Source organism: Tubulanus polymorphus, chromosome 10, assembly GCF_964204645.1.
Source record: "Tubulanus polymorphus chromosome 10, tnTubPoly1.2, whole genome shotgun sequence".
NCBI classification, from domain to species: Eukaryota; Metazoa; Nemertea; class Palaeonemertea; order Tubulaniformes; family Tubulanidae; genus Tubulanus; species Tubulanus polymorphus.
Window position 1 is genome coordinate 9,807,667 of NC_134034.1, and position 19,674 is coordinate 9,827,340.

At 43.9% G+C, this 19,674-nt stretch overlaps 1 protein-coding gene across 2 annotated transcripts; it reads right to left on the reverse strand.

Moving 5' to 3' along the window:
- Positions 1 to 1,064: 1,064 nt before the first annotated feature.
- LOC141911945 (protein FAM117B-like) lies at positions 1,065 to 19,674 on the reverse strand. Of its 2 annotated transcripts, none has more exons than XM_074803067.1 (8): positions 19,128 to 19,674; positions 17,126 to 17,268; positions 6,588 to 6,650; positions 4,883 to 5,089; positions 3,935 to 3,997; positions 2,857 to 3,112; positions 2,190 to 2,337; positions 1,065 to 1,821 (listed from the first exon to the last, which is right to left on the reverse strand). In XM_074803067.1, the coding sequence occupies exons 1-8, from the start codon at positions 19,519 to 19,521 to the stop codon at positions 1,617 to 1,619; spliced, it is 1,479 nt and encodes a 492-aa protein (XP_074659168.1). In that variant the 5' UTR covers positions 19,522 to 19,674; the 3' UTR covers positions 1,065 to 1,616. The 2 variants fall into 2 exon arrangements, with proteins under 2 accessions (XP_074659168.1, XP_074659167.1); XM_074803066.1 differs by having other exon boundaries at positions 6,555 to 6,650.

Below are 19,674 nucleotides of genomic sequence, written 5' to 3' on the forward strand. Positions count from 1 at the left end.
GATGAATGTCTGAATGGTGGATGGTCCCAGACTGCAGATTGATCTAGCAACATTCTACAAGTTAGATTGAAAAGCCATAAACACTCTCATACCTGAACCAAAACTTCTTACATTATATTGCTTAAAATTTCGGGGTTAACAGATGATGTTTCTGATGAAACCAACAGACTGAGGGCATTTTCTTAAACGACCGACTACAAGATTCAACATGAAGCATTATAACCCTTTCAGTGCAATTACACCTCAGTGCGGTGAATTAATCGATGTTTGACTTTGCTAGTACACCGCAACATGGTGTATTGATGAAATTTGCCATTATCTCTATTTAAAAGATGGCAGCACCAGTCTAGCAGTTAAATATTAGCAACTAACGATACACCGCACCGCGGTGTAGACGCACTTAAGCCGCATACCCATTATTCAACTCACCGGGGTGGAATTTTCAAAACTTTTCAAAACACATCTCTAGCACTTTCAGGAATTAATTAGTCAGCACTGAAAGGGTTGGCGATTTAAGAACCGATCTCGAGAAATCCGCAGACTGATTTACGAGATCTATACCGTTGTCGAGGGATCTTTTAAAATCCGAGCAAACCAGCCGCAATCCGATCGGTCTGAATGGAATAGAATTCGGATTTTCCAAACTGAATCGCTTTCGCATCGAACGAACTATCGACGTTCGCAAAAAAAGGCCGCCTTTTAATCAATAACTGGATAAATTGCTGTCTTATAATAAGCACATTCACACTGTATATCGGAACTAATAGAAATCAGTTATCGTTATATCGAGATTTTGAAGATATGAAATTTTTTTTCAACGCTCGGAATCGTCAAAAGTCATTCTAGAAATATTTACACCACGCAAACAAACCCCCCACACATTCACCCCCCCCTTTAGAAGAAGGGAAACACCCCCCTCTCTCTCATTAGCAATCACGCGTTAAAAATATCACAACATTTTATTATTATTATTATTATTATTATCATTATCATCATTAATTATCTTAATATAATAATAACTATTATTGTTATTAATCTAAATTATAATCAATAATCAAGTGGGTTGATGTAAGTAGTAATTGATGACCTATTCAATAGCTGTTTGTTTAGTCTAGTCACACGTACACAGATAATTTAAGCTGCCGGGTAAAATCACCGTTTTTTAAATCCGATTCCGTTGATTCCGTTTCCGCGCGTGCTGTCTTTTACTACAGGAACACGGCCGGACGATGGTCGAGGCCGTTTCGAGGAAACGCCGGCTAAAGAGAAAACATGCGTCCCTGTTAACCGTGATTCTCCCGAGTCCTCATCTCTCCTCGCTGAAAGGCCGCGATCACCGACTCGGCAGTGATCACTGACTCACGGCAGTCCTCTGTATTTATAAACGGACATACATCACGGACTCCCTAGAGTCCTTTGTACCTGGTAACGGGTAGCGATCACGGACGTTCATGATTCATCCGTGGCTTATTACCGGCAGCGATACGCGACTCTCAGCTGAGTCCTCGTATTTCAACACGGATATCAATCGCTGACTCCCGCGAGTCCTCTGCAGTTGATAATACGCAGCTATCACTGACTAGCGGGAGTCGTTGGTGTTTGTGAACGGACAGCGATCACTGACTCTCGATAGTCGTCTGCGTTTGCGTAGTAACCGGGTGTTTAACGGCGAGTTCTGATTGGCCGGCGGTGCTGCCACCGCCGCTCGCGCACATCTGGTTTAATGTACAGAATGCCGACCCCGCGCTCGGTTTCAAAACGAACTGACTTTGTTTCAACGGGTTAAACAACAACGGTTCTTTCACTACAGGTGGCGCTCTTCTGCAATGAAAAGAAATAAATAAATAATATATACGTACACCTGTTTATCAATAGTAGAAACTTAAAGATGAAACTTTGATGATCAATTTCAATCGGGACCCACGATGACTAGCAATGGATGATCACCAGGTGTCTCTGGTGTGCAGTAGGATATAAACTACTGCAGCAACAGAGGGTTCTAATTGTTGCAAGTAAGGATCCACCAGGTGTCACTAGTGTGTAGTAGGACATCAACTACTGCAGCAATAGAGGATTCCACTTGTATAAGTGAGGATCCACCAGGTGTCGCTAGTGTGTAGTAGGACATCAACTACTGCGGTGATAAATGATTAAATATAAGCCTGAAAAGTGGCGCCATCAGCACTTACTTTGGTTCAGTGATGATATTGACTTTTTCGCAGCCATCCGGCGGCTCACGACCAAATGAATACGACTTGTTCGGCCGCGGACTAATCGTGTGTTTTGGCAAGCTAATTAATTCGGGACTATCTCCTTCTGCTGAAAGACTTATGGGACCTGAAAATACATAGACACACAGATTAAATACCAGAAATTAGACATTTTAACAGCGCGCTTTCAAAAACTGATCGTCCACACTTCACATTTGTTCGGTACTTCACCCGAGACATTTCTATTTGTAAATGAACTACAAACACCAGGACTCAGTTCCACAGTCATGAGTTAGAGTTAACTCTGAGTTAAAGTTAGTTCATTTTCAATGTTTTTAACCCAGAGTCAAATCTTAACTCAGAACAGTGGAACTGGGCCCTGACATTAGATATTTTATCAGCTCACTATCAGAAACTGATCATGTATATAACTATTGGTTCTATACATTACCACCGTTACTACCAGTACTACCTGTGAGATCATCATGGCTCCCACTACTTTAACATCGTTTTTGAAATATTTGGAAAAGTGATATTTTTCAGTCAGTACAAAAATCCGCGGAAAACCGCTGATCGCCGCGGGGAATTCCCATCCCTGATTTATCAGTTTTTAAGTACCGGATTTTCCTCTCGGTCTCTCACGTACCTTTAGATTCAATCTCTTTCGTTTCGGTTTCGGTGTTCTCCGACGACCGGCTCGACGGACGAGACAAATCCATATGACCGGGAATAATCGGCGGGAACGACGGACTGATCGACTGCGACCGACTGCTCGTGCCGCTGTCATGGTCGACGTAGCCAGAACACGGCGTCTGAGTATCGATGCTGCGCGTGCCGCTGCCTCCGCGTATCAGTTCCAGTACGGGAGCGCGGTGTCCGTCGGGCGTTGGCTCCTGTATATGCTACAACGATACAATCAAAATAATAATAACAATAATAATATGCAATCGATCGAAGCAGCATTGCGAACGACAGGATTTACATCTGAAAGTAGTCCCCAGGCTGGTGTCATAGTCATGGCTTAGATTCAAGACACAGTCTTAGCTCCGTTTGGTTCTATAGCCAATCTAACAACTTAAGACCAGTCTTAAGCATGATTCCCACAGTTATATGAATAAAAAAATCCATTCAAGGTTTTTCCCAAGTATTTCATGGATTTCAATTTTCCCAAATGGAATGAACAGATACCATCATGCTACAGTAAACATTTTAGTGGTGACTGGTTGATAAAGGTGATTCTTAAGGGAAATCGCTGAAGAAAGTTGCCCTCTGCAAATGAAATACATGAAATGTAAATGAATTTCCCAAATATTTCCCCGATTGGAGGAAATATTCCCAAGTTTTTCCTAATTTCCCTGTTCTGTGGGAACCATGCTTAAGATTATCACGTTAGGACTTGATTTTTGACTATGGCACTGGCCCCTGATACCTAAGACTGGTTCTGTCGGATCAGCAATAGAAATACGAAGGTCTTATGCTGGTCTCAAATGTAAGCCATTACTGGGCAACTAGGCCTCGGGCCGAGTTAAGATGCGAGTCCAGAAGCGGTCTTAACTTCAAAGTTCGCTAAGTCGTTAAGATCAAATACGCTTTGGCTGCAGTTCTTAAAGCTAAGATTTATTGACCGCGTGACTTCACACCTCGGAGAATCGAGACCTTCGAAGAGATTTTTACTAGCATGAAGAAAGATAGAAACTTTAGACGGGTTCCCGACTGACACTCACCCGATCTAAATCTATGTCATCATTCCCTGAGTGACTATTCTTCAGCACCAACCTTTCTATCTCCTGGAAATAAAAAAACAGCGCCAATTCAAAAAGTTATTTCGACACAGGGCGGCATCCAGGTATCTACGAGATATCCTTAGCCGAGTCATACCATCATATTTCTGAGTGCCTCCTTAATAATTCTGATTTTGAGCATAATTTGTTTTTCATATTTTCAGGAGTGATATCCAATCTAATTTTGAGCATATTTTTCATATTTTTAAGGAGTAATAGCCTAGGGGGTCATTCATTTATTACATATGCATTAGGGGAGAGGGAGGGGTCAGTGCAATTGCGTACTGTAATGCTTAATGTATATGAAAAAATGGCCGATTTTGCGTACAGAGGGGAGGGGGGTTGAAAAATTCAAATTTTATGCGTACGTAATAAATGAATGATCCCCAATCTGATTTTGAGCATATTTCCAAAATGTTTTGTAGCAGAGCTTAACACGTTGGTTGCCAGTTCAATACGGTGTCAACTCCCTCCCTACCCCACATGTAACTAAGAATATACTCGTAGTTTGGCACCCGAGCTTTGCTCGAAATTAACCAGAGCATTGATAATGAAGCCGAATTTGTTCACATTGACATGTCTCAACAATCGACACCCCGAGTTCACAGTCAGGTATCCACAATCCCTCACCTGCGAGTACAGAATCCCCCGGATAGTCAGGTATCCACAATCCCTCACCCGCGAGTTCAGAATCCCCCGGATAGTCAGGTATCCACAATCCCTCACCCGCGAGTTCAGAATCCCCCGGATAGTCAGGTATCCACAATCCCTCACCCGCGAGTTCAGAATCCCCCGGATAGTCAGGTATCCACAATCCCTCACCCGCGAGTTCAGAATCCCCCGGATAGTCAGGTATCCACAATCCCTGAGCTGCGAGTACAGTATACTAACCTGATTAAGACCCTCCACGCTGCCGCGTATACGAGGTACCCCGGTTTTCGGAATATGCGGAACCGGTATTCCTATCGCTTTGGAAGTTGTGATGATCAGGTTCGCGGTGGCGAGCGCCAGGTGGTGTCCGTGGATCGGCGACTGTCTCTGCTGGGCCGAACTCGACTTGCTGCTCTCTTTACTTCGCTGTAACCGTTGACGATACAACTGCAACAATACAACGATAGCAGACGTCATTCGATCTGCGGGCGGAAAACGAACGCGTCGATCGCACATTTTTGAACACGAAGGAAGGTGTGGTGAGGTGACTGAACTGTTACAGAGGGTGAGGGGGGCAGACGGTCAGATTATCTTCAAATAAACACAGGGTCCCTACGGATCAGTCATTCCTAATCCTAGATATAAGGAGTTTTTTAAGGAGAAAATTTCATATTTCAAAGAAGCGTCTGCATCGCTTTCATATCACTTTTACTGTAGACTAAATCAGTACTGTTTATCTCGGTAAACTGATAATTCAGTGGTTTTTTAAACAAATTTTTATCCCTAAGACTACCTAAACTCGATTTTTTAATTTGCTAAAAATTCAGGTCCAAACATTATCGATTAAGAGATAGTCCACTCTAATACTACAAACTAGACAAAAATTTCTAATTGCCCATTTTGTAGGTAAAGGGGTTTAAATTGAAGGGGCTTCAAAGTTCAAGGAGCTTCTGGCATTTTGCTCGAATGAGTTTTTAAGGAATGACGGGTTTGTAGGGACCCTGAAAGGGATGGACGGTGTTACGAAACTCATGCGAGGAAATGGTACAGGATGGAAGCTTATTCCAAGGGATAGTTTGAGATGATGACACAGATAGTTCATTCCAAGGGATAGTTTGAGATGATGACACAGATAGTTCCACAACGATAGTTTAATAGAGTTAGTTCGAGATAGTATCAGACAGATAAGTGAAGACAGTTTCGATGTAGAATTCGGTAATTACAATCGATTATTTCCGATGGATAGTTCAGGAAAGTTAGTTCCAGAACGGCAGAAGGATTACTCCTGCCGGATGGGTGGTTGGAAAGTTAAAGAGTTAGTTCAAGATGGCAGTCACTTGAGAGGGATGGTTTCAGGTGGATAGTTTGAGATAGTTGGTATAAGGTGGATGGTATTGAGATGGATAGTTCAAAGAAGTTAGTTACAGATAGATAGTTTGGGACAGCTAGTTTCGAAGGTGGATAGTTTAGGACAGTTACTTTCAAAGGTGGATAGTTTGGGACAGTTAGTTTCGAAGGTGGATAGTTTGGGACAGTTATTTCAAAAGGTGGATATTTAGGGACAGTTATTTCAAAGGGTGGATAGTTTGGGACAGTTATTTCAAAGGTGGGTAGTTTGGGACAGTTAGTTTCAAAGGTGGATAGTTGGGGACGGTTACTTTCAAAGGTGGATAGTTGCAGAGTTAGTTTCGAAGGTGGATAGTTGCGGACAGTTAGTTCAAAGGTGGATAGTTAGGAACAGTTAGTTTCGAAGGTGGATAGTTTGAGACGGTTAGTTTTGAAGGTGGATAGTTTACGACGGTTAGTTCGAAGGTGGATAGTTGGGGACGGTTAGTTTCAAAAGGTGGATAGTTGGGGACGGTTAGTTTCGAAAGGTGGATAACGGGTACTTGACGGTTTACCGGATACCTACTAATAAAGTGATATTTTCACGGATATTACCCACCGATGCTGAGCGTTTGTGTTTCTTTTTCACTTTCTCCGAAACCGATTCCTCAAAATCCTCAGTCTACGAAAATAAACCAAAACAAACGAGAAAATTAAATTCAAGGGTCATTTCAGTATATATAGGATACCAGCAGGATACACGTCTTTGATGGGTTGGTCGATGTGCAGACATAAAATAAGCGATAGTTGTCAATAATATGTTCCTTAACCCTTTCAGTGCGTCTACACCGCAGTGCAGTGTATATAAATCAGTGATTGATTTTGCTAGTACACCGCACTGCGGTGTATTGATGTAATTAGTAATTATCTCTCTTGAAAAATGGCAGCACCTGTCAAACATAGTGAACTATTAGTAACTACCGATACACCGCACAACAGTGTAGACGCACTATAGTGGTATTCCCGTTGTTCAACACACTAGGGATGAATCTTCCAAAATTTTTAGATTATCTCCAGCACTATAGGGTATTGATTAGTCAGCACTGAAAGGGTTAACACAGGTACAATCTCCCAACTCCCAATTGTATAGTTCACTAATTCCCACACACATACATCCACTTCACATGTTACCACCGCTAAAAATGGGGTACCCGCAACACCGACTATCACGCCAGATGGCGTGCCGAGCACTACGTTGTCAAAACGGTTCATTTTCTATGAATTTTGAACTGGATCAAGACCAAATATACGATACTTTCATTCCTCTACTCAGATATCGGTCTAGTTTTCATTAATAATTACAGATTCATTCATGAGAAAAGTTCATTTAGATCTAATTGAAATGTAGCAGAAATTGAAGCGCGGAAAACCGAGTAACTACTAGTGAACCCAGTAATACTAGCGAACCTGGTGGATCCTCGCCTGCCATACGTGGAATCCTCGATTGCCACAGTAGCACCACACACAAGAGTGGGACTGCTCCTGATTGCCACAGTAGCACCACACACAAGAGTGGGACTGCTCCTGATTGCCACAGTAGCACCACACACAAGAGTGGGACTGCTCCTGATTGCCACAGTAGCACCACACACAAGAGTGGGACTGCTCCCGATTGCCACAGTAGCACCACACACAAGAGTGGGACTGCTCCTGATTGCCACAGTAGCACCACACACAAGAGTGGGACTGCTCCTGATTGCCACAGTAGCACCACACACAAGAGTGGGACTGCTCCCGATTGCCACAGTAGCACCACACACAAGAGTGGGACTGCTCCTGATTGCCACAGTAGCACCACACACAAGAGTGGGACTGCTCCTGATTGCCACAGTAGCACCACACACAAGAGTGGGACTGCTCCCGATTGCCACAGTAGCACCACACACAAGAGTGGGACTGCTCCCGATTGCCACAGTAGCACCACACACAAGAGTGGGACTGCTCCCACAGTCAGCGAAGTATTGCCGTTTCTTTTTTTGTTCGTCTTTCTTTCCAGTATCTCATAAAGCCAGTCATATTATGCTTTCCACCAAATAATTTCGAACTTGAACTTTTAGGCCTCATGTATGCTAGCCAGTAACCTAAAACCTGGCGCAATTTACCACCTTTTTGCCAGATCGCCGAGCCTACACAACAACAAAAAAATGCCCCGATTTGCGCTTCGAAGCATAAAAACAAAACGAAATTGTCGCCAAATGAATCGTAAAAACATCCCCGACTGTTTCATGTTTATTTTATACGCGTAGGGACCAGCTGTCATTCATTCGTTATATATCATTATTCAAATTCAAACAAAGTCAGATAGTCAATATATATATATATATATATATATATATCTATCGGTATATGTATTCCTGAGGCGTAAACACGCGATGAATCTACATCGTAAATTACATTATCAGCCGATCTCTTACTGCGGTCACGACGACATTGCTGACCTAACGGGCCGCATCGTTCCAAATCAAACGGAAATTCCAAATCAAAAATTCAAAAAAATCCACAAAAAAAATCGGAAAACTCGAAACGATGAGGGGCAGGGAGGGCGAAAATGGATGGTGGTGAGGGTCGTAAGAAAACGACGCTATTGTTTTCCCTGACTTGATCGACTAAGAATCCAATCAATTCACACACAGTCCAATACATTTAAGACATAGACATGAACTGTTTGATCTTATGACCCGCGATCTCAACAAATTTCCCCGACTCGCAGCTTTTCTACGGAATTCCCAGACTTTTTTCAAAGAATAATCCCTGACCATTCCCGTTTTAATACCATCAAAGGCCTTGAAAAATATTTCCGCTCCCTCCCTCCCTCCCTCCCTCCCTCCCTCCCTCCCTCCCTCCCTCCCTCCCTCCCTCCCTCCCTCCCTCCCTCCCTCCCTCCCTCCCTCCCTCCCTCCCTCCCTCCCTCCCTCCCTCCCTCGTCGGTTTCACATACCTCATGCACAATCGATCGGTTATAGCTGAATCGTGGGGTTATAATGAGCTCAACGCAACTAGAGTCACGAACATCATCCTGTTTATCGAGACCACATCATCAAAAATATATATATATATATATAAATATATATATATATATATATATATATATATATATATATATATACACACATCATAAACAGGAAAAAATGTAGGCCACGACTGATTTTTTTGTAAAATTGTTGGTTGATTTTAATATTTTCAGGCTAATATTTCGCAACCAGCAGAGTTACACGCCTAATGTTGGAGTGAGGGCTGTTTTTTATCAAGAGGCTCCTCGTGTCACTCGTCACCAGCAAGAACAACAAGACACCAAAAATTCAAATTCGCAAATCAAATTATAAGTTATCCTCACTGAGGGTCATTCTTTCTCAAAGAGGTTCCTCGTCTCACTCGTCACCAGCAAGAACAACAAGACACCAAAAATTCAAATTCGCTAATCAAATTATAAGTTATCCTCACTGAGGGTCAATCTTTCTTAAAGAGGTTCCTCGTGTCACTCGTCACCAGCAAGAACAACAAGACACCAAAAATTCAAATTCGCAAATCAAATTATAAGTTATCCTCACTGAGGGTCATTCTTTCTCAAAGAGGTTCCTCGTCTCACTCGTCACCAGCAAGAACAACAAGACACCAAAAATTCAAATTCGCTAATCAAATTATAAGTTATCCTCACTGAGGGTCAATCTTTCTTAAAGAGGTTCCTCGTGTCACTCGTCACCAGCACGAACAACAAGACACCTCAATAAATCGAAAGTCCGAGATTTCTCTGAAGAAAATACCTAGTCAGAATTCGCTGATTTTTCCCTCCGGAGACTCCCCTGGTTAAGATTGTTTTATTTTCAATGAATAAATAATAAAAAAAAAGATCCGGAAATCCCCCGATTTTTGGTAACCGGTACGAACCCTAAAACGTTGTTCGACGAGATGAGTGTGAACTCACATTATTGTCGAACTGGATCGCGTTTATTCATCGGAACGGATCCTGAGCCGCCGGGTCGACGATGAGCGTTTGTCGTCGTGTAGACAATGACACAACGCCGCTGACAGTCGACGGGTCTAAGCGTTGTACACGTCACATGTATCGATCCAACGCATACACACAACAGAGACACACGACTGATACAGGAATAAAAAACATTACACGACGCACGCGAGCCTAGATTTCTATTCCGACCCCCTGCTGTCGGAACCCCTCCCCGCCCCGACCGATAGCGAATTCATTCGGACACTCTTAAGCCCCCCCCCCCCACCGTCGAGGGCGGCGTCAAAATCGTAGGAATCTCGTCGCGACAGATTTCGCAGGGTCGAGACACGTCACGGGAGCTGCCGTAAAAAATCTCATTACAACTGATGTGTTTCAAAATTCATACGAAATTTCAATTTCCCGATCGAAATCTTAAAATATCCTGACGTAGCCCCCCCGGGTTATTTGCGCCGTATATTCCCCCAGTATAAAGCACGTCTGAAAAAACTCACTCTCCCTTTTCCCAAAGCCTCCGAACGAACCCCTCAACCCGAAACCTCCTACCTGAATTGTCTCATCACCTCGAAACATAAAACGTCGCGAGACAGCCAGGTGCGATATATATACGTCCGAAATTTCAACTGAGAAGAAAATGTGGTCGTTCCTTTCGGCGAGAGCTGCCTGCGTCTGCTGCTAATAAAATACTCAGCACCTGCAGTCGAAGCACTGCGTTTTACAGAGCTGCAAGCTGGCACCGTGCCAACGTGCATATTACAATAATGCCTACCCGATCACCCCCGTCGACGAGTGGACCGCCCCGAATTGGCTACCCGCGTAACGCCGCTCGCTCGAACGGCGAGGGATAGCAGGTGTGCCAGCGAGATATTGACCGGTTTAGAGAGAAAAAAAAAGTGTCGATTTTATTCAAGAAGTTCAATTCTGATATATTTAGGCAGGTGTCAGATCATCGCGAAAAAAAAAACAGAACCGTGTTATAGACCGCGCGATTGGAAAAAAATATCATATGAAACTTTTTAAATCGTTTTCCTGCACGAGTGGAGTGGAGAGGGAGGGGAGAGAAAGGTTGTAGCCTAATTACAGGATATTGAACCTGGGAGAGGGAAAGGGAGAGGAGAGGGGAGAGAGGAAAGAGGAGAGAAGAGGGGAAAAAGAGGGGAGGTAATGAAAGAGAAGGGGAGAGAGGGGGGAGGAGAAAGAGGGGAAGATAGGAAAGAGAGAAGGGGAGATCGAGGTTGTAATAACAGAATGTTGAACCTGGGAGAGGGGAAGAGGAGAAAAAGAATGGACGTAAGAAGAGGAGAGAGGAGAGGGGAACAGAGAATGGGAGAGAGGAGAGGGGGATCAAGGTTTCAACAACCTGGGAGGGTGAGGAGAGGAGGAGATGTTAATAACATAAATCAATACAATCTCATTTAAAACTGGTTTTGAATTTTAATTTAAAGTTTTTTTTTTTTTTTTTTTTTTTTGCAGCAGCAGCAGCAGCAGCAGAGAGCGGCAATTATAGGGTCATGCTTATCGGAGGAAACTCCCATAACTGTCGTCATAGCTTGGACGATCTTTGACCACTTTAAATCCAAATGACGAATTCATCAGAAATAAATTATTAGGACTCAAAAACAGTGAAGAGTTGAGTAATGCAAAACCTTATCCAATGAAACCTCAACAGAGTTTGATTGTAGGGGTTTAATAGCATTTATGTAACAGGGTCCCTACAGATCTGCCATTCCTGGATATACAGGGTCCCTACGGATCAGCCATTCCTGGATATACAGGGTCCCTACTGATCAGTCATTCCTGGATATACAGGGTCCCTACAGATCAGCCATTCCTGGATATACAGGGTCCCTACAGATCAGTCATTACTGGATATACAGGGTCCCTACGGATCAGCCATTACTGGATACACAGGGTCCCTACGGATCAGCCATTCCTGGATATACAGGGTCCCTACAGATCAGCCATTCCTGGATATACAGGGTTCCTACGGATCAGCCATTCCTGGATATACAGGGTCCCAACAGATCAGTCATTCCAGGATATACAGGGTCCCTACAGATCAGTCATTCCAGGATATACAGGGTCCCTACGGATCAGTCATTCCTGGATATACAGGGTCCCTACAGATCGGCCATTCCTGGATATACAGGGTCCCTACAGATCGGCCATTCCTGGATATACAGGGTCCCTACAGATCAGTCATTCCAGGATATACAGGGTCCCTACGGATCAGTCATTCCTGGATATACAGGGTCCCTACAGATCGGCCATTCCTGGATATACAGGGTCCCTACAGATCAGTCATTCCTGGATATACAGGGTCCCTACAGATCAGCCATTCCTGGATATACAGGGTTCCTACGGATCAGCCATTCCTGGATATACAGGGTCCCAACAGATCAGTCATTCCAGGATATACAGGGTCCCTACAGATCAGTCATTCCAGGATATACAGGGTCCCTACGGATCAGTCATTCCTGGATATACAGGGTCCCTACAGATCGGCCATTCCTGGATATACAGGGTCCCTACAGATCGGCCATTCCTGGATATACAGGGTCCCTACAGATCGGCCATTCCTGGATATACAGGGTCCCTACAGATCAGTCATTCCTGGATATACAGGGTCCCTACAGATCAGTCATTCCTGGATATACAGGGTCCCTACGGATCAGTCATTCCTGGATATACAGGGTCCCTACAGATCGGCCATTCCTGGATATACAGGGTCCCTACAGATCGGCCATTCCTGGATATACAGGGTCCCTACAGATCGGCCATTCCTGGATATACAGGGTCCCTACAGATCAGTCATTCCTGGATATACAGGGTCCCTACAGATCAGTCATTCCTGGATATACAGGGTCCCTACAGATCAGTCATTACTGGATATACAGGGTCCCTACGGATCAGTCATTCCTGGATATACAGGGTCCCTACAGATCAGTCATTCCTGGATTTTTTAAGGAGAAAACTTAAACTTTCAATGAAGTGTCTGCATCCCTCTCAGATTCTTATTACTGTAGACTCCTCCTAAATCGGGACTGTTTATCTCGGTAAACCGGTAATTCAGTGGTTTTGTAAACAAATTCTTCTTATCCTTTTATACAAACCTAAACTTGGTAACTAATTCAGTAACCCCCAAGTAACCGGTTAATTGGATGAAAAAAATCCTGGTCCCAACTGTACTGACTTTTATAGGGGGTAATCAACAACATGCTGTACAACAATTTCTAATTTCTTATCCAATTGATTCTATTTAATTGTTTATTTCTCAAAATCGAAGGAGTTTAAAAGGAGTTTCTGGCATAAATTTAGTTCAGTTTCAAGCGCGTTTAAAATCATTGAGTTTTTAAGGAATCAAGGAATCGATGGGACTGTTAAATAATTAGGGGGCGGCACGGGGGGGCGGAGTTTCACGACATGTAATCGGTTAATTGTAAAGAAACTGGTTCTTCGAGGGGCTTCAATAACATTAAACCCGATCGTCGTTCCATCGCATTAAATAAAACTCAATCTAGGACATATCCGAAGATCCCCCAGTTAACCCTTTCAGTGCTGACTAATTAATACCCTATGCTAGAGATAATTTGAAAATTGTAAAAAATTCCATTGAATTGAATAAAGGGAATAGCACTATAGTGCGTCTATACCGCGGTGCAGTGTATCATTTATCACTGATTTATACACCACACTGTCGTGTAGACGCACTGAAAGGGTTAAAGGACGCGCGTCGGCAATAAATTTCAGTCTTATTTAATTTTAATTTAACATCAAACGCTACTACAAATGATATAACAAACATTATCATTGTAGTTCGCTGAATGGGAGCTTCAGTTCTCTGGATAGGAGCCAAATTTCACGAGTGTATCTACTAGTAGTACACAGTCAGCGCGGCTGCTGGGTCTAACGTTTTCGTTGAGGTGTATGTGGGGAAGATTTAAAGTCAGACAAAAGCATCGATTGCATTTTTGGCCCATGCCAAATTAGGCCCGGAACAACTGTGCGTTTAAGCCTGTTTGGCCCCGGCCTATTTGGCATGCCCAAAAATGTTGGACCAGCCCTCCGATATTCACTCCAGAAACTCAGGGATGGGTCGAGGATATTCACTCCAGAAACTCAGGGACGGGTCGAGAATATTCACTCCAGAAACTCAGGGATGGGTCGAGGATATTCACTCGAGAAACTAAGGGATGGGTCGAGGATATTCACTCCAGAAACTCAGGGATGGGTCGAGGATATTCACTCCAGAAACTAAGGGATGGGTCGAGGATATTCACTCCAGAAATGCAGGGATGGGTCGAGGATATTCACTCCAGAAACTCAGGGATGGGTCGAGAATATTCATTTCAGAAACTCAGGGATGGGTCAAGGATATTCACTCCAAAAATGCAGGGATGGGTCGAGGATATTCACTCCAGAAAATCAGGGATGGGTCGAGGATATTCACTCTAGAAACTAAGGGATGGGTCGAGGATATTCACTCCAGAAATGCAGGGATGGGTTGAGAATATTCACTCCAGAAAATCAGGGATGGGTCGAGGATATTCACTCCAGAAACTAAGGGATGGGTCGAGAATATTCACTCGAGAAACTAAGGGATGGGTCGAGGATATTCACTCGAGAAACTAAGGGATGGGTCGAGAATATTCACTCGAGAAACTAAGGGATGGGTCGAGGATATTCACTCCAGAAATGCAGGGATGGGTCGAGAATATTAACTCCAGAAATGCAGGGATGGGTCGAGAATATTCATTTCAGAAACTCAGGGATGGGTCAAGGTTATTCACTCCAAAAATGCAGGGATGGGTTGAGGATATTCACTCCAGAAAATCAGGGATGGGTCGAGGATATTCACTCCAGAAACTAAGGGATGGGTCGAGGATATTCACTCCAGAAATGTAGGGATGGGTCGAGGATATTCACTCCAGAAACTAAGGGATGGGTCGAGGATATTCACTCCAGAAATGCAGGGATGGGTCGAGAATATTCACTCGCGAAACGCGGGGATCAGTCGAGGATATTCACTCTAGAAACGCGGGGACGGGTCGAGGATATTCACTCCAGAAACTCAGGGATGGGTCGAGAATATTCACTCGCGAAACGCGGGGATGGGTCGAGAATATTCACTCGCGAAACGCGGGGATGGGTCAAGGATATTTACTCTAGAAACGCGGGGATGGGTCGAGAATATTCACTCGCGAAACGCGGGGATGGGTCGAGAATATTCACTCGCGAAACGCGGGGATGGGTCGAGGATATTTACTCTAGAAACGCGGGGATGGGTCGAGAATATTCACTCGCGAAACGCGGGGATGGGTCGAGAATATTCACTCGCGAAACGCGGGGATGGGTCGAGGATATTCACTCGCGAAACGCGGGGATGGGTCGAGGATATTTACTCCAGAAACTCAGGGATGGGTCGAGGATATTTACTCCAGAAACTCAGGGATGGGTCGAGGATATTCACTCCAGAGACTCAGGGATGGGTCGAGGATATTCACTTCAGAAATGCAGGGATGGGTCGAGGATATTCACTCCAGAAACTAAGGGATGGGTCAAGGATATTCACTCCAGAAATGCAGGGATGGGTCGAGAATATTCACTCGCGAAACGCGGGGATCAGTCGAGGATATTCACTCTAGAAACGCGGGGACGGGTCGAGGATATTCACTCGCGAAACGCGGGGATGGGTCGAGGATATTCACTCCAGAAACTCAGGGATAGGTCGAGGATATTCTGATTAAAAGAGCATTTTAATTATCACATTCGTAAACGAAACCTGAGAGCACGATCAACTAACTAACTACTTCTGAATGACAACTTCCTTTCACGACATTTCGCGTAAACACTTGGATCTAGTCCAAGAATCTACACGACACCTTATAATACATTATAATTTACACTGGTTGACACCGACAATACAGAAATAGAGAATAACACCGTTAATAGAGAATATTATACCTAGACCCCCGGGAATCGCGGTAAAATGATCTCTTCTCGCTTTTCGACAAAAACAGCCGACCGACCGGATAGCACCTTTAAATTATTCTACGCTGGAGTAAGGCTGAAGGTTGCAGTCCCTAGGTTCATACTTATTTGAGTTCTTAGCCATCTAGGCCTTATTGATATTGACAGTGTCTGTAGAAGTTAGGCTCAGGTTCAAAAATGCACCTTTAAGTTACTGACCCATTCAGCGTACTGGTATCATCAGCAGGTTTGAGGTGTCTTTTATCTCTCCACACTCGAGCCCGCTATTCACAGCAGCACTTTAACCCTTTCAGTGCTGAATAATCAATACCCTATAGTGCTGGAGATAATTTGAAAATTTGAAAAAATTCCACCCTAGTGTGTTGAATAACGGGAATACCACTATAGTGCGTCTACACCGTAGCGCAGTGTATCGTTAGTTACTAGTATTTCACTATGCTTGACAGCTGCTGCCATCTTCCAAGAGAGATAATTACTAATTACATCAATACACTGCAGTGCGGTGTACTAGCAAAATCTATCACTGATTCGTACACCGCACTGCGGTGTAGACGCACTGAAAGGGTTAAGGAGTTTCAAGGTTTCTCTTTTCCCTCAATTCGCTGTGGACACTCAGGATAGGTCGCAAATTTTTCCTGCCACGAAACCGAGAGATGGACCTTTTGACCGTCAGGAAACTGCTTCCCGAATGAATCCAGGATTCCCGAGAGACCAGTAACTCAAAGACCGGTACAGTATCTCATTAGACCTCGGTTTTAAGGCATATGGTCATTAAACCCGACCGACCACTTGGTTCTAAATGAAACGCTTAGACAGGTTTTGATCCGTCTCTTCTGACATTTCAACGAAAATACGTTCAGTTGCGGAATAACACAATCGGTTATTTAACTTGATAAAAGTGCCTGATAGAGAGTTTGGTAGGTTTTGATCGGTCTCTAGCAATCAAGGAATTCTCTTCTGGGGCATTCGTTTCAACGAGAATACGCTCTACCTATTCCGGACTAACGTACTCTGTAGGCTTAAATCTGTTAGAAACAGCTGGTAGAGAGTTTGTAATCTGGAATTGCTCTAATCCTAAATCGGACTGTGTTAAATTTGAAACGTGACTTACAGTTGCAGTACGATAGAATACGCGTATTTACCTGAGTAGACTTATCGGTCATAACAAGCTGACAGTTTTGAAAACTCGGCCATTGCCCGGTGAGGTATGGGCCGGCGATGGCGTCCAACGAACCAGTGCGTTTAATATTACTGGGACTTGATCTCAATGGTTTCGGACGTTCAACTGAAATCAAACACAAATACATGAAATCAATTTTACAAGTTAGTAATGACATAAGGCTCTTCAAATCCCTGTGATGGAGGATGTGTCTAATAGGACAGGGGTTTGTACTGTGACGGGAGTCTCATGATGCCACCAGGTTCAAATCCCTGTGAAGGAGGATGTGTCTACTATGACAGGGGTTTGTACTGTAATAAGAGTCTCATGATGTCATCAGGTTCAAATCCCTGTGAGGGAGGATGTGTCTACTAGGACAGGGGTTTGTACTGTGACAGTCTCATGATGTCACCAGGTTCAAATCCCTGTGAAGGAGGATGTGTTTATTAGGACAGGGGTTTGTACTGTGACAGTCTCATGATGCCATCAGGTTCAACTCCCTACGAGGCGACTTGAAGAGCCAGGCTAGCTGATGGGCCTGCGGCCAGACAGCTAATAGAGGCCTCTTTTTGGGACTGACTTTTTTCACTATTCAGGCTCCTGAGGCTATAAGCATCAACTGAGGATATAATGGACCTATTCCTCACACAAACTCAGACCAAATAAAGTAACAAATCACTTCAGATAAAACGCAGGGTAATAGATCAGTAATGCCAGGATAGGCCTAAGGAGTTTTCAAAGAGAAAATTTCAAATTTCAAGGAAAAGAGTTTCAAAGACTTATAAAGGCATTTTTCGTTTAAAAGTTTTTCAGGAATTGAGGAGTCGTCAGAACTGTATGCCAAACTGTTCCTTACAGGCATCACTCCACTTCACCAGAAACAACCGATGTCTTGTGTTGGAGTTTTCAGATTCGTCACAATGAAAGGGGCAGACTTAGGGTAGTCTCAGGGGTCCGGACCCCTACCTTCTCTTGTCGTCAAGACAGAGATTGTTATAGACTTAACCCTTTCAGTGCTGACTTAATAATACCCTATAGTGCTAAAGATAATTTGAAAATTCCACCCCAGTGTGTTGTGGCATGCTGCTAGGCTATAGTGCGTATACATCGCCATGCGGTGTATCGTTAGTTACTAATATTTCACTATGTTTGACAGGTGCTACCTGCCATCTTTCAATGGAAAATAAAAACTAATTACATCAATACACTGCGATGCAGTGTACTAATGTCTATTTCAACCTGACTTGAGAGCATTCCGGTTGGCCTAGCTCGCTCATTTTTGGTAGTAGCCTACATACCTGATAAAAGTCTTATTAGGACCAGAATGCATTGGCAGTCGACCTAAATCATCATTTTTTAATCCATTTGAAACCGTATTGAAGGATATCCAAAAAGTCTTCACTGAAAGGGGTTAAATGAAGAGAAGTGACTCCATGATTTGAAAGTTTAACAATATGTTTCCATGCCTACGTATCAAATTTCAGTTGGTAGGCATGGAGACATATTGTTTAACTTTCAAATCATGGAGTCTCTTTTCTCTCAGGAACCCCTCTCAATGCAGATTTTTTGGATATTCTACAATACAGTTTCAAATGGATTAAAAAATGATGATTTAGGTCGACTGCCAATGCATTCTGGTCCTAATAAGACTTTTATCAGGTATGTACTACTGAAACTGACTGAGCTAGGCCACCCTGTATGCTCTCAAGTCAGGTTGAAATAGACATTAGCAAAATCATCACCGATTTATACACCACACTGCGGTGTAGACGCACTGAAAGGGTTCACCGGCAAATTCGAAACTCATCCTATTTCGAAAATTGCATATTTTCGGATTTATTTCTTGAAAATATCTAGTAATGAGTGCTGGACTCGGCAAGTATCTTAAGCAGTGGCTGCTCTAGCTGATAAATGCCTTTTCTCTTCTTCCGCACCCCAGCCTTGCAAACATCCGAGATCCATCTCAGATTGTTGGAGAATATTACCTTTGATAACGTTAGCGGGTGAACTCGAACTTCTCGACGACGATTCGACCGCAGGACCGGATGTGGCTGCTGCCGGTGAAGACGTACCACCACAGCTGCGATGATTATCCGGCGGAGATCGACGAGGCGGCTTCGCGACGCGCTCCCACGGCGAAGCCATCGTCGGCGACGACGACGGGCTGCCAACAACTACTTTTCGGCCGGCGTTATTCGTCGGGCCCGCGCGGCTCGACGTCGGGCCCGACACGCCACTGCCCTGCTGCATCAGCGAATGAAACTGAACGGTAGCTTTCATCGGACCCTGTTTACTACAGCTACCCCCAGCAGCTGATGACGACGAAGTCGACGCTGGGGACACATTTCGGCGCACTCTTTGCGTCGGTAAATTTGACATTTCTAGCGATTTAACTCCTAAAAGCGTTCGAACAAATATTCATCTACCAGTGTGAGCGATTTCGGGTCGATTCGACGAGTTTTCGGCGAGTTTTTCAGCTTTTTCGGCGCATACTTTCTCTCAATTTCTGTCGTTCTGTAGAAACTCTCAACT